At 38.2% G+C, this 13541-nt stretch overlaps 1 protein-coding gene across 2 annotated transcripts in view; it reads right to left on the bottom strand.

The window, feature by feature from the left end:
- The window catches only part of TRIM37 (tripartite motif containing 37), a 127969-nt gene that overhangs the window by 58660 nt on the left and 55768 nt on the right, over window positions 1-13541 (bottom strand). For both annotated transcript variants that reach the window (XM_065910108.1, XM_065910109.1), the window contains exon 13: window positions 4144-4323. In XM_065910108.1, the coding sequence (XP_065766180.1) occupies window positions 4144-4323 (180 nt within the window). The remainder of the gene's footprint in view (window positions 1-4143; window positions 4324-13541) is intronic.

Here is a 13541-nt window from a genome sequence, read left to right as displayed (position 1 = left end):
CTCTCAGAGAGCTTTCTTTATGGTCCAAATCTCACATCCACACATGACTACTGGAAAAACCATAGCTTTGACTAGACGGATCTCTGTCAGCAAAGTAATGTCTCTGCCTTTTAACATGCTGTCTAGGTTGGTTATAGCTTTTCCTCCAAAGAGTAAGTGTCTTTTAATTGCATGGCTGCAGTTTAGAACTGGACATAGAACAACAGACTGGTTCCAAATAGGAAAAGGAGTACATCAAGGCTGTATATTGTCACCCTGCTTATTTAACTTATATGCAGAGTACATCATGAGAAACGCTGGGCTAGAAGAAGCACAAGCTGGAATCAAGACTGCCGGGAGAAATATCAATAACCTCAGATATGCAGATGACATCACCCTTATGGCAGAAAGTGAAGAGGAACTAAAAAGCCCCTTGATGAAAGTGAAAGAGGAGAGTGAAAAAGTTGGCTTAAAGCTTAACATTCAGAAAACTAAGATCATGGCATCTGGTCCCATCACCTCATGGGAAATAGATGGGGAGACAGTGGAAACAGTGTCAAGCTTTATTTTTTTGGGCTCCAAAATCACTGTAGATGGTACTGCAGCCAAGAAATTAAAAGACGCTTACTCCTTGGAAGGAAAGTTATGACCAACCTAGACAGCCTATTAAAAAGCAGAGACATTGCCAACAAAGGTCCATCTGGTCAAGGCTGTGGTTTTCCAGTGGTCATGTATGGATGTGAGGGTTGGACCATAAAGAAAGCTGAGCACTGAAGAATTGATGCTTTTGAACTGTGGTGTTGGAGAAGACTCTTGAGAGTCCCTTGGACTGCAAGATGACTCATTGGAAAATACCCTGATGCTGGGAGGGACTGGGGGCAGGAGGAGAAGGGGACGACAGAGGATGAGATAGCTGGATGGCATCACCGACTCGATGGGCATGAGTTTGAGTAAACTCCGGGAGTTTGTGATGGACAGGGAGGCCTGGCGTGCTGCGATTCATGGGGTCGCAAAGAGTTGGACACGACTGAGTGACTGAACTGAACTGAAGTTACCATCTGCAGTGATTTTTGGAGCAAAAAAACTAAAGTCTCTTACTATTTCCATTGTTTCCCATCTATTTGCCATGAAGTGATGGGATGGAACACCATGATCTTAGTTTTCTGAATGTTGAGTTTTAAGCCAACTTTTTTGCTTTCCTCTTTCACTTTCATCAAGAGAATGACATATGGTTCTGAAAATTTATATCTAAGTCATCATCAAGAGATGATGAAAGTGAAAGAGGCTCTTTAGTTCTTCACTTTCTGCCATAAGGGTGGTGTCATCTGCGTATCTGAGGCTATTGATACTTTTGGCAATCTTGATTCCAGCTAGTGGTTCGGCATTTCACATGATATACCCTGCATATACGTTAAGTAAGCAAGGTGACAATATATAACCTTGATGTATTCATTTCCTGATTTGGAACCAGTCTGTTGTTCCATGTCCGGTTCTAACTGTTGCTTTTGATTTGCATACAGATTTCTCAAGAGGCAGGTCAGGTGGTCTGGTATCCCTATCTCTTTAAGAATTTTCCACAGTTTATGGTGATCACACAGTGAAAGGCTTTGGCATAGTCAATAAAGCAGAAGTAGATATTTCTCTGGAACTCTCTCGCTTTTTCTATGATCCAATGGATGTTGGCAATTTGATTTTTGGTTCCTCTGCTTTTTCTAAATCCAGCTTAAACATCTGTTTTTAAAGTTCATGTACTGTTGAAGTCTGGCTTGGAGAATTTTGAGCATTACTTTACTAACGTGTGAGATGAGTGCGACTGTGCAGCAGTTTGAGCATTGTTTGGCATTGCCCTTCTTTGGGATTGGGATGAAAACTGACCTTTTTGAATCCTATGGCCACTGCTGAGTTTTCTAAATTTGCTGGCATATTGAGTGCAGCACTTTCACAGCATCATCTTTCAGGATCTAAAATAGCTCAGCTGGAATTCCATTGCCTCCACTAGCTTCGTTCGTCGTGATGCTTCCTAAGGCCCACTTGACTTCATACTCCAGGATGTCTGGGCTCTAGGTGAGTGATCACACCATCATGGTTATCTGGGTCATGAAGATCTTTTTTGTACAGTTCTTCTGTGTATTCTTGCCACCTCTTCTTAATATCTTCTGCTTCTGTTAGGTCCATACCATTTCTGTCCTTTATTGAACCCATCTTTGCATGAAATGCTCCCTTGATATCTCTAATTTTCTTGAAGAGATCTCTGATCTTTCCCATTCTATTGTTTTCCTGTATTTCTTGGCATTGATCGCTGAGTAAGGCTTTATCTCTCTGTGCTACTCTTTGGAACTCTGCATTCAAATGGGTATATCTTTCCTTTTCTCCTTTGCCTTTAGCTTCTCTTCTTTTCTCAGCTTCAACTGAATTCACCTTCCAATGCAGGGGACGAAGGGCTCAATTCCTGGTCAGGGAACTAAGACCCTACATGCTGCAGGGCTACTAAGCATCACATCTACTGAGCCCAGTGCCTCAACAAGAGAGCCTGCATGCTGCAAACTGCAGGGCCCTTGAACGCTGGAGCTCACACGCCAGAACTAGAGAAAAAGCCTGCCCATCACAATGAAGAAACCACGTGCCACAGCTAAGATCAAAAATAATAATATTAATTTATATGTATGTGTATATATATTAATATACATATACTGGCTCAGTGCCAGGCATAGACTCAGGAAAAGTTGCTGAATTAATGATAATTAAACATCACAACAAGAATCTGTTGCTATACCAACATTCAAGTCGTTAAGTTCTGCTATAGATAGGAATAGCCAAAATAAAGCCCCAGAGGTTGGGCTAAACTGCACTGAAGAAAGGAAAATCTCTCCTACAGATCATCAGAAAGTCAATACTACCAGGATTCCAATAAGATGACTAAGGCCATAAATAACAGCTGTTTCGGAGGCTGGTAAAATTGATATTTGAGTAATTGTGCAGTCTTTCTGGTTAAATTATGAAACAGCAACAAATTACTCCTTTTAGTGAATAAGAGAACCTAAAAGTTATAAAATGGTAGTAAACTAATCTCCCCAAAGAAATAATGACAAAAACATGAATTATTTTCTACACTCAAAATGCAATCCTTTTTTCATTTTCTTATTATCCCAGAAAAGTTATGAAGAACACATAATACTAAAGGGTGATATAATAGCAACTCATCCAGCATGCTCAAGGAAAAGAAATCAAAATAAATTAAAGAACGTATTAAATCTCTTTTAAGGAAAAATGAAAACTGTGAACACTCTGAAACCTCTCAGTTCAAAACATATTTGAATTTCTTTTTTTTACTACTCAAGCTCTCATTTTGATCATCAAATTAAAATAGGGTGTAATGATGCCCCAAAACTAAATTATAAAGATACCCCAATATTAAACAGGGCTGTTGCAATTCTACAGTCACTGCTTATATTCTGTCCTTCATTGTAAATGACATATCAACTACCAACTCTTAGCTTATTTTCAACAATTTTCATCTGTATTCCCTTAATTTGCTATTATCTAGAAGAAACTGAAAATGTTTTTGTGGAACTAAGCTTACAAAGCCAGCCTTCCAAATACAATATACAATTTCCAGTGGGGGGAAAAAATTACTTGATCTCATGCTACTCTTGAATTTCCAAATGGTGAGGCTGCTAGAATTTCAATAGATAAATGGGATATTACCATGTTTATTGGAAAGAGTAGTTTACTCTTTATGGAGAACAAGCGAGCTCCGTTGCTTCTGACATGTTCGACTCTGTGACCCTGTGGACTGAAGCCTGCCAGGCTCCTCAGTGCGTGGAATTCTCCAGGCAAAAATATTAGAGTGGGGTGCCATGCCCTCCTCCTGGGGATCTTTCCAACCCAGGGACTAAACCCAGGTCTCCTGCATTACAGGCAGATTCTTTACTGCTGAGCCACCGGGGAAGTCCATTTTTTATGGAATTACTAACTAAACGTCTCACACATTTCTCACTAGCTTATTCACTAACTGCACAGGACTTCTGAAATTAAATGGGTAAGAACATGGTATGGTTACAGTTAGTATAGATTTCAATATTCATCTTTGTTAAGTGAAGACTTTAAAGTTCTGATGACATTATTCCCTGTGATACATGCCAAAATACAAATGTTTCTTATTACCTTAAAATCACTGTATCATTCTGTCGATTCAAGTATCCTTCATTTGCAAGTAAGTCCAAACGGAAAAATCTATTATAACCCCAGCATTCTCCAACTTCAAAGTCAGATGCAAATTCTCGAATGATATTTTTGGTAGGATCATTGCAGGATTGATGAACCATCTCTACACGATATTCATATCTAAAATTGAAAAGAAACTTACTGATATATACAGCTACATGTCTTTCAGAAAGGATCATGACAACAGTATTATGAATGGAATTATGACAATATAATTGGCACTAGGTCCTTTCTCCCTCTTTAAAAGTGTGTACCATTATAGTAGGTATAAAATACCACCTTAGAAAATGAATAAATTCTGTATAAAACGGTACTTTAAAAGTTACACATTTTAACAACACTATGTATTTTTCCCTATATCCAGTACTGTTTCCTCACAATATTCTACCACTTTCTTTGAGATGTACCACAATACAGTTTTAAAATAAATAATAAAATTTGAACACTACATTTTTCTAACTCAATTTATCATAAATTAACTGTGCATTCAGAAACTCAAGTCTATAAAATTTTCTAGTAGAAAATAAGTATACAGTGGGAAAGCCAGTACATTTAGACTTCCATATTTTAAATAGTATAAAACTTTCAAGTCTCAAACTCATTTTTACTCAGAAAGTACTGCTACTGCAAGAACAAAAAGTGAAAAAAGATCATCAGAAGGAACATCCAACAGTAGCCATAAAGCTTCTCCTTTTTGGTGGAGATAAACTTTTAATACAAAAACCCAATACCTTAGTCTGCTATTTCTGGTTGCAAAGGGCAAAAGAAAAAATTACAGTTCTTTACCTACAGATGAATGCCAATACAGTTGACCCTTGAACAACACAGGTTTGAACTGTACTGGTCCACTTAAATGTGACTCTTTTTAATAGTAAATACTACAGCACTATACAACCTGTGGTTGTCTGAATCTGAGAATGTGGAACCGTGGATACAGAGGAACCCAGGAAAGGAAGGACCAATTAAAAGTTACATGCAGATTTTTGACTCTGTGGAGCGCTGGTAACCCTAACCCCTGCGTTGTTCAATGGTCAACTGTCCTTAAGTACTGCCAAATGATTTTTATATTAGTATCTCTCATAGTGAATTATTAATAAACTGATGGCACAAACTAATGCTAAAGCCGTGATATTTTGTCTGGCTAGATATTGCAGCTGTGAGGCCAGCTCTCACCAATAAGCGGTGCCACTAAATGTCTAAAAATAAACCTCAATAACCTGTGTGCGACTGATACTTCACAAAGGCTCTACGATGATTCAATAGGGAGAGGAAAGCCTCCTCAAGGTGCTGAGGGACTTCCTCGGTGGTCCAGGGATTGGGAGACCAGGCTTTCACGGTGTGTGCCCGGGTTCAGCCCCTGGCCAGGAACTGGGATCCCAAAAATTGTGAAGTGAAGCCAAAATACAAAACAAACAACCCCCCTAAAACCAAACACAACAAAAAAACAAATGGCACTAAGAAATCTGATTGTTACATGCCAATTTTATATTTATATTTCATATACAACTTTCTAACTTCACACACAAAAATGAACTCAAAACAAATCAATGACCCAATACAAGGGTTAAAATTCTTCTAAGAACCCTTAGAAGAAAACACAGGGGTAAATACTCATGAATTTGAATTTGGCAGTGGATTTGGAGACTTGACTCCAAAGCGTGAGCAAGAAAAGGTAACTTGGACTTCACAAAAATTTTAAATTTTCGTGCATCACAAGACACTATCAAGAAACTGAAAAGACAACTCACAGAATGAAAGTAAATTTTCAAATCCATGTCTGATAAGGATTTAGTATAAAAATATATAGAGAATTCTTGGAACTCAGTAATTAAGAGACCTAATAAGCAACCTAATTTAAAAACGAACAATGAACTTGAATAGACATTTCTCTTTTCTCCAACGAATATATACAAATGGAAAACAAAACAAAACAAAACATGAAAAGATGCTCAACCTCACCAGTCACTAAGGAAATGCAGGTCAAAATCACAATGAGATACCATTTCAGATTCACTACAATGCCTATAAAATATAATCTAAAAATGGGAAATAATACAGTCACTGAGAAAACAGTTTGGCAGTTCCTCAAAATGTTAAAAACACACAATTACCATATAACCTAGCAATTCCACTACTGGAATATATTCAAAAGAAATGAAAACCTATGCCCATATAAAAACTTGTACATGAAATATTTACAGCAGGATTACTCATAATAGCCAAAAGATGGAAACAATCCATATGTCCATCAACAGATGAGTGGATAAACAAATTGAGGTACATACATACAATGGAATATTGTTCAGTCATATAAAAGAACGAAGTTTTGATGCTTCAACACTGGGTGAGCTTAGTTTTCTGAATGCTGAGCTTTAAGCCAACTTTTTCACTCTTTAAGCCAACTTTTTCACTCTCCTCTTTCGCTTTCATCAAGAGGGTCTTTAGTTCTTCTTCACTTTCTGCCACAAGGGTGGTGTCATCTGCATATCTGAGGTTATTGATATTTCTCCCGGCAATCTTGATTACAGCTTGTGCTTCATCCAGCCCAGCATTTCTCATAATGTACTCTGAATATAAGCTAAATAAGCAGGGTGACAATATACAGCCCTGATGTACTCCCTTCCCCATTTGGAACCACTGTGTTGTTCCATGTCCAGTTCTAACTGTTGCTTCCTGACCTGCATACAGATTTCTCAGGAGGCAGGTCAGGTGCTCTGGTATTCCCATCTCTTGAAGAATTTTGCACAGTTTGTTGTGATCCACAGAGTCAAAGGCTTTGGCGTAGTCAATAAAGCAGAAATAAATGTTTTTCTGGAACTCTCGCTTTTTCAATGATCCAATGGATGTCGGCAATTTGACCTCTGGTTCCTCTGCCTTTTCTAAATCCAGCTTGAACATCTGAAAGTTCACGGTTCACGTACTGTTGAAGCCTGGCTTGGAGAATTTTGAGCATTATTTTGCTAGCATGTGAGATGCAGGCAATTATGCAGTAGTTTTAGCATTCTTTGGCACTGCCTTTCTTTGGAATTGGAATGCAAACTGACCTTTTCCAGTCCTGGGGCCACTTGAGTTTTCCAAATTTGATGCCATATTGAGGGCAGCAGCACATGCTGCATAGCACAGCCAAAAAAAAGGAAAGAAAAACAAAACCCAAAGATAAGGCGTCTGCTTTTGTCCAAACAGAACAGTCTCATTAAGGTATTCAGATAATATCTAGCAAATACACCATTCTAATATTAAGCCTTAATATCCTGAATGATAGTATTTCATTATCACTGACAATATTACTACTATTTATAATGTAAACTTTAAGCTCCCGAAGTGTATATATCAACAATAAAAGCTTCCAAAATGAAACCGGCACCAAAAGCAAGAGAAATGTCACAGAATCTACCTACCAGCCAGAGGAGAGTCTTAGGAAGGTGGAAACACAGGTACAGACACACCGTGTTTTATCGTCCTTTTGGTTTTTTGTGCTTCAGAGGTATCACACTGTCACACACTGAGGGTCTGTGGCAACCATGCATCAAGCAAGTCCATTTGGCTCCACTTTCCCAACAGCACTTAGTCACTTCACATCTATGTCAGTTAGTAATGCTCACAATCTTTCAAACTTTTACATCATTATTGTTATATCTGTAATCATGATCTATGACCAGTGACCTCTGATGCAATTGTTTTGGGGTGCCACAAACCATATCTAACGACAAACTTAACTGATAAACGTTGTGTGTGTTCTGACTGCTTTACCTATCAGCATCTGTCTTCCCTGCCCCTCCTCCCCAATTTCTTTCCTTGCCTCTTAGGCCTTCCCATTCCTGAGACATAATAATACTGAAATTAGACAAATTAATGGCCTTTAAGTGTTCAAGTGAAAGGAAAACTCTCACGTCTTATTTTAAATCAAAAGCTAGAAATGATTAAGGTTAGTGAGGAAGACATGCTGAAAGACAAGAGAGGCTGTTGAGTTAGGCCACTCGTGTCAAACAGTTAACCAGGCTATGAATGCAAAGGAAAAATTCTTACAGGAAGTTAAAAGTGTTACTCCACTGAACACACAATTTAAAAAGCTAAACAGTATCACTGATGACATGGAGAAAGTTTTAGTGGTCCAAATAGAAGAACAAACAAGCTACAACACTCCCCTAAGCCAAAGCTTAATCCACAGCAAGGTCCTAAGTCTCAATTCCATAAAGGCTGAGAGAGACGAAGAAGAAGTAGGAGAAAAGTTTAAAGCTACCAGGGGCTGGTTCCTGAGACTGAAGGAACGAAGCTTCATAACATAAAAACATAACATAACATCTTCATAACATAAAAGCGCAAGCTGGTATAGAAGCTGCAACAAGCTATCCAGAAGTAATGTCTGGCTTCAAAGCATCCAAGGACAGGCTGAGTTTTGTCAGAAGCTAATGTAGCTGGTGACTTTAAGTTGAAGCTAATGCTCATTTACCATTCTGAATAATCCTAGAGCCCTTAAGAACTATGCTAAACTAACTCTGCCTTTGCTCTATAAAAAGAACAAAGCTTGAGGACAACCCATCTCTTTACCTGTGGTTAACTGAATATTTTAAGCCCACTGTTGAGATTTACTGTTCTGGAAAAAAAAAAACTTTTTGCAAAGTATTACTGCTCATTGACAATGCACCTGGCCACCCAAGAGTTCTGATGGAGATGTACAAAATTAATGTTGCTTTCAGGCCTTCTCACACACATCCATTCTGCAGCCCACAGATAAGGAGTAATTTTGACTTTCAACTCTTCATAAGGCAATAACTGCTGTAGTAATTGCTCTGATGGATCCAGGCAAAGTAAATTGAAAACCTGGAAATGATTATCCTTTCTAGATGCCAAAAAGACTATTCATGATTTGTGGGAAGAGGTTGGGAAATCAACATTAAGAGGAGTTTGAAAGAACTTGACTCCAAATCTCACAAACGACTTTTAACGAGTTGAAGATCTCAGTGGAGGAAGTAACTGCAGATATGGCAGAAACAGCAAGAGAATTAGAATCAGTAGAGCCTAAAGATGTGACTGAACTGCTACCATCTCAATAAAACTTTAATGGATAAGGAGCTACTTTCGATGAATGAGAAAAAAAAAGGTTTCTTGAGACACAATCTACTCCAGGTAAAGATACTGTGAAGACTGTTGAAATGACAACAAAGGATTTAGAATATTAGTTACATAAATTTAGTTGACAAAGCACTGGCGAAGGAAATGGCAATCCATTCTAGTATTCTTGCCTGGAAAATCCCATGCAGAGAGGAGCATAGCGGGCTATAACCCACAGGGTCACAAAAAAGTCGGGCAACAATAGTCGACAAAGCAAAGTCAGGATTTTCGAGGATTGACTCCAAATCTGAAAGTTCTACTGTGAGTAAAATGCTATCGAACAGCAATGCATGCTACAGAGAAACCATTCATGAGATGACAAGTCAATCAATGCTGCAAACTTCACTGTTATCTTATTTAAAGAAGTTGCTACACCCACCCTAGCCTTCAGAAATCACTACCCTGATCAGACAGCAGCCACCAAATATCGAGGCAAAACCTTCCACCAGCAAAGAATTATGACCCACTGATGACTCAGTGATGGTTTGCGTTTTATAGCAATAAAGTGTTTTAAATTAGATATGTATACTGTTTTCTGAGACATACTACTATCACACACTTAATAGACTATAGTATAATTTAAACATAACTTTTATGTGACTTGCTTTATTGCAGTGGTCTAGAACAAAACCTGCAGTATCTCTGAGTTATGCCTATACACAGATTAGAAAATAAATTAGTCAAGAGACAAGAAGAGAATCAAGATTAATGGTAGCAACAGGGTTATGAGCAAAACCCTATAATCACTAAGCTTCTTAGAATTCTGTCCATCATCAAGTGTTAAGAACGAAGAATACAGGGAAAGAAAAATCTATGTTAAACAGATTGGATTTTAACAATGCTGAACTTAGGTGAATAATTTAGCTGTTATACTTCCGTCTGTAAAATGGGAGTGATAACAGCAGCGACAGCACATGAGGTGGCAGTAACGCAGAATGAGTTATGTAAGGCATAGTGCAGAGCACAGAGTATGTGCACATTCAGCAGATGTTAGCTATTATAGCAACAAGAGGTCCAACAGTAACAGTCCACTGGTTCAGATCACAGATCTGGAACAGAGTTATAACTAAAACATAATAACAGTTACAACTCAGAGGCCAGAATCCTTTCTGTACTACCAGCTTTATTCATAGCCTGACTCACGAGTGGTGGCAAGAATATTCTGCACTAAGGTTAGTCTATGTCAGAGGTTGTGTTATTGGGGGTCAGTTCCTATGATTCTTTCAGTGATCCAAAAAGTCAAAACCAATCTTTGTAATAATGCTGTTATTTGCCTTTTTCACCATTTGACATTTTCACTAATGGTGCAAAAGCAATGGTAGTTAAAATGTACCAGTAATCATACTATTCACTGCTACATATTTTCAGGTGGGGAAAAAAAAAGTTCAATGTCTCTGAAAAATATCTTTGAAGAAGTAGTAAAAATGACAAATGTTATTAAACCTCAACACTTGGTGTCACAAATGGGAAACATACAAAAAGTACTTGTGCTGCAATGGATGCCTTGGAAAAAAGCATTCTGTTCAACTGAGTTCCAAGATCAGTCATTTTTGTGAAACAAACTGAAAGAACTGACAAGCAATAGTTATTCAGTTGTAGATACCCAGCAGACATGTTCTGGACCAAAATAACTAAGGAAAAGGACTGTCAGTATCTGTTGCCAGTGATAAAACACACTTTCAAGCAAAAAAAAAACAAAAACATAATCCTGGAAATCTTGTATGCGCCACATGAACTTAAAAGCTTTTCACATTTTAAGACTTTTATTATGAAAATGGTGGTATCAATGAATGTGACTGATATTGCCTGATGAAATGTATCAACTGTATTTGGTAAATCATTATTTTCTAAATGATTAACCCATGGTGTTACAAAGTCACGCATGAGTAAAAGATTCATGCAAAGCATAAGACAGGCCAATAAAGTTTTAATTGTTTTTCTGAGTAAGTTTTAATGAAATGGGCCTTTTCTGGTGGTCCAGTGGTTAAGACACCAACTTGCGATGCAGAGGATACAGGTTCCATCCCTGGTCTAGGAAGAGCCCACATGTGGTGGAGCAACTACGCCCGTGGGCCACCACTGTTGAGTGCCTGAGTCCTCGATCGCGATCGCCAGCTGCAGCTAGTGAAGCCCGCACCCCAGAGCTCATGCCCTACAGCAAACGGAACCACCGCAACAAGCCTGCAGAGAGAGCGGCCCCGCCCACTACAACCAGAGAAAACGCCAGCGCAGCAATGCAGACTTAGCACAGCCATAGATAAAAGTTTTAATGACGTGGAACTTAGGTGTGTAACTGGTAAGTCAGACACATATTTACATATATCCATAAAACCATCACCAGTATAGCAACCAACACACACATCCACCATTCCCAGAGTCTCCTCTGCCTCTCATAATTCTTCTTACCTTCTCCCTACACCTTCCAACCAACCATCTCTCAGCAACCACACATCTGCACTGTCACTACAGAATAGTTTGCATTTTTCTAGAGGTTTATATAAATAGAATCATTTATATGTGTTCTTTTTAATCTGGCTCCTTTCATTTAAAATCATTAATTTAAAAGTCCTATTGTCACATGTGTCAATAGTTCATTATTTTTTATTGCTAAGTGTTATTCCATTGTCTAGCCATAGCAAAACTTACTAATTCATCTGTTGATGGCCATTAGCGTTGATTTTACTTGGCTATTCAAAATGTAGTTACTATGAACATTTCTATAAGACTTTGTTGGATATCTAGTTCCTTTTCTCTGAGATAAATATTTAAGAGTGGTGTGACTGAGTCATACAGAAGTGTATGTTTACTTTTTAACAAAATCACCAACTTGTTTACAGAAGTCATTGTATCCATTTTATATTCCCACCAGAAACATCTAAGATTTCAGATTTCTCTAAATTCTAAGACTTCAGATTTCTCTATATTCTTGCCAACACATGGTATGATCTTTGTAATTATAGCTACTCTAATAGGACACGGTAGTACTGTATTGTAGATAAATTTGTTTCCCTAATGACTAATGCTATAAACATCTTACACAGGCTTATTTTGCCATGTATATACCTTCTTTATGGGGTGTCAGACAAACTTTTTGCGAATATGGGGAAGCGACCTTGTTTATCTATTGTCAGTACAACTCCACGTAATCTGAGGAAGAGAACTTTATAATTCTCATGAAGTCTAACTTACAAATGTGTTCCTTCTATGGATTGTGCTTTTGCATTTTAACTAAAATAATGATGCCAAGACAAAGGTGCATTTCCTCTTGTGTTATTTCCAGCAAGTTTTATTATTTTACAACTTAAATCTAGGTCTAGGATCAATTTTCAGTTAGTTTAAGTATATAGTGTGAGGTACGGATCCAAGTTCCATTTTTTTGCACATGAATATTCAAACGTTCAAGCACAATTTGTTGAAAAGATTACACCTTCCCCACAGCACTGTCTTTCCACCTTTTTCAACCACTAATTTCCTAATGAAAGTGCATTTATTTCTGGAGTTGTAACATAGGTATCCCCAGTTTTTTTAACATTCTCTTTCCACCATTTTACTTTTTAAAAAAGGGTCTACACTAGTACTTGTTTTTGCTAACCAAGAAAAACTTCACTTTTACAACAACAACAAAAAAGCTGAAAAGTGAAAATAGCATTCAGTGCTTGGTTTGTAGCGAGCCATTATGGAGCATGCTCCAAGCAGCAAGTGTCACCACCAACCTCCTTCCCAAGGAACTATACCCAGCATCTCAGTATCAAGCTGCCATAGCTTTGAGCTGTGTCTGTAAGCATATATACTTTATCCTGTTATATTCTGTGCATCTGTTAGCAAGGTATGTCTCAAGGTAATTGCTTCTCTACTTGAAACCATTTCGTCTTACACAAGGTTTCAGAGAACTGCTCTATTTTTGGATCATGAACATCTGTATATTCCATTGATCATGTTTCCTATGCTAATATGATGTTGTATTATGCTGATACTATGGCTTTATTATTTATCTTCAGTTATACAGTTGAGTTCAGTTCAGTCGCTCAGTCGTGTCCAACTCTTTGCAACCCCATGAACCACAACATGCCAGGCCTCCCTGTCCATCACCAACTCCTGGAGTCCAGCCAAACCCATGTCCATCGAGTGGATGATGCCATTCAACCATCTCATCCTCTGTCGTCCCCTTCTCCTCCTGCCCTCAATCTTTCCCAGCATCAGGGTCTTTTGCAATGAGTCAGCTCTCA

The sequence above is a fragment of the Muntiacus reevesi genome, chromosome 18 (assembly GCF_963930625.1).
Source record: "Muntiacus reevesi chromosome 18, mMunRee1.1, whole genome shotgun sequence".
NCBI classification, from domain to species: domain Eukaryota; kingdom Metazoa; phylum Chordata; class Mammalia; order Artiodactyla; family Cervidae; genus Muntiacus; species Muntiacus reevesi.
Note: the sequence above shows the minus strand (reverse complement) of the source record. Positions and strands in the feature narration are given on the sequence as shown.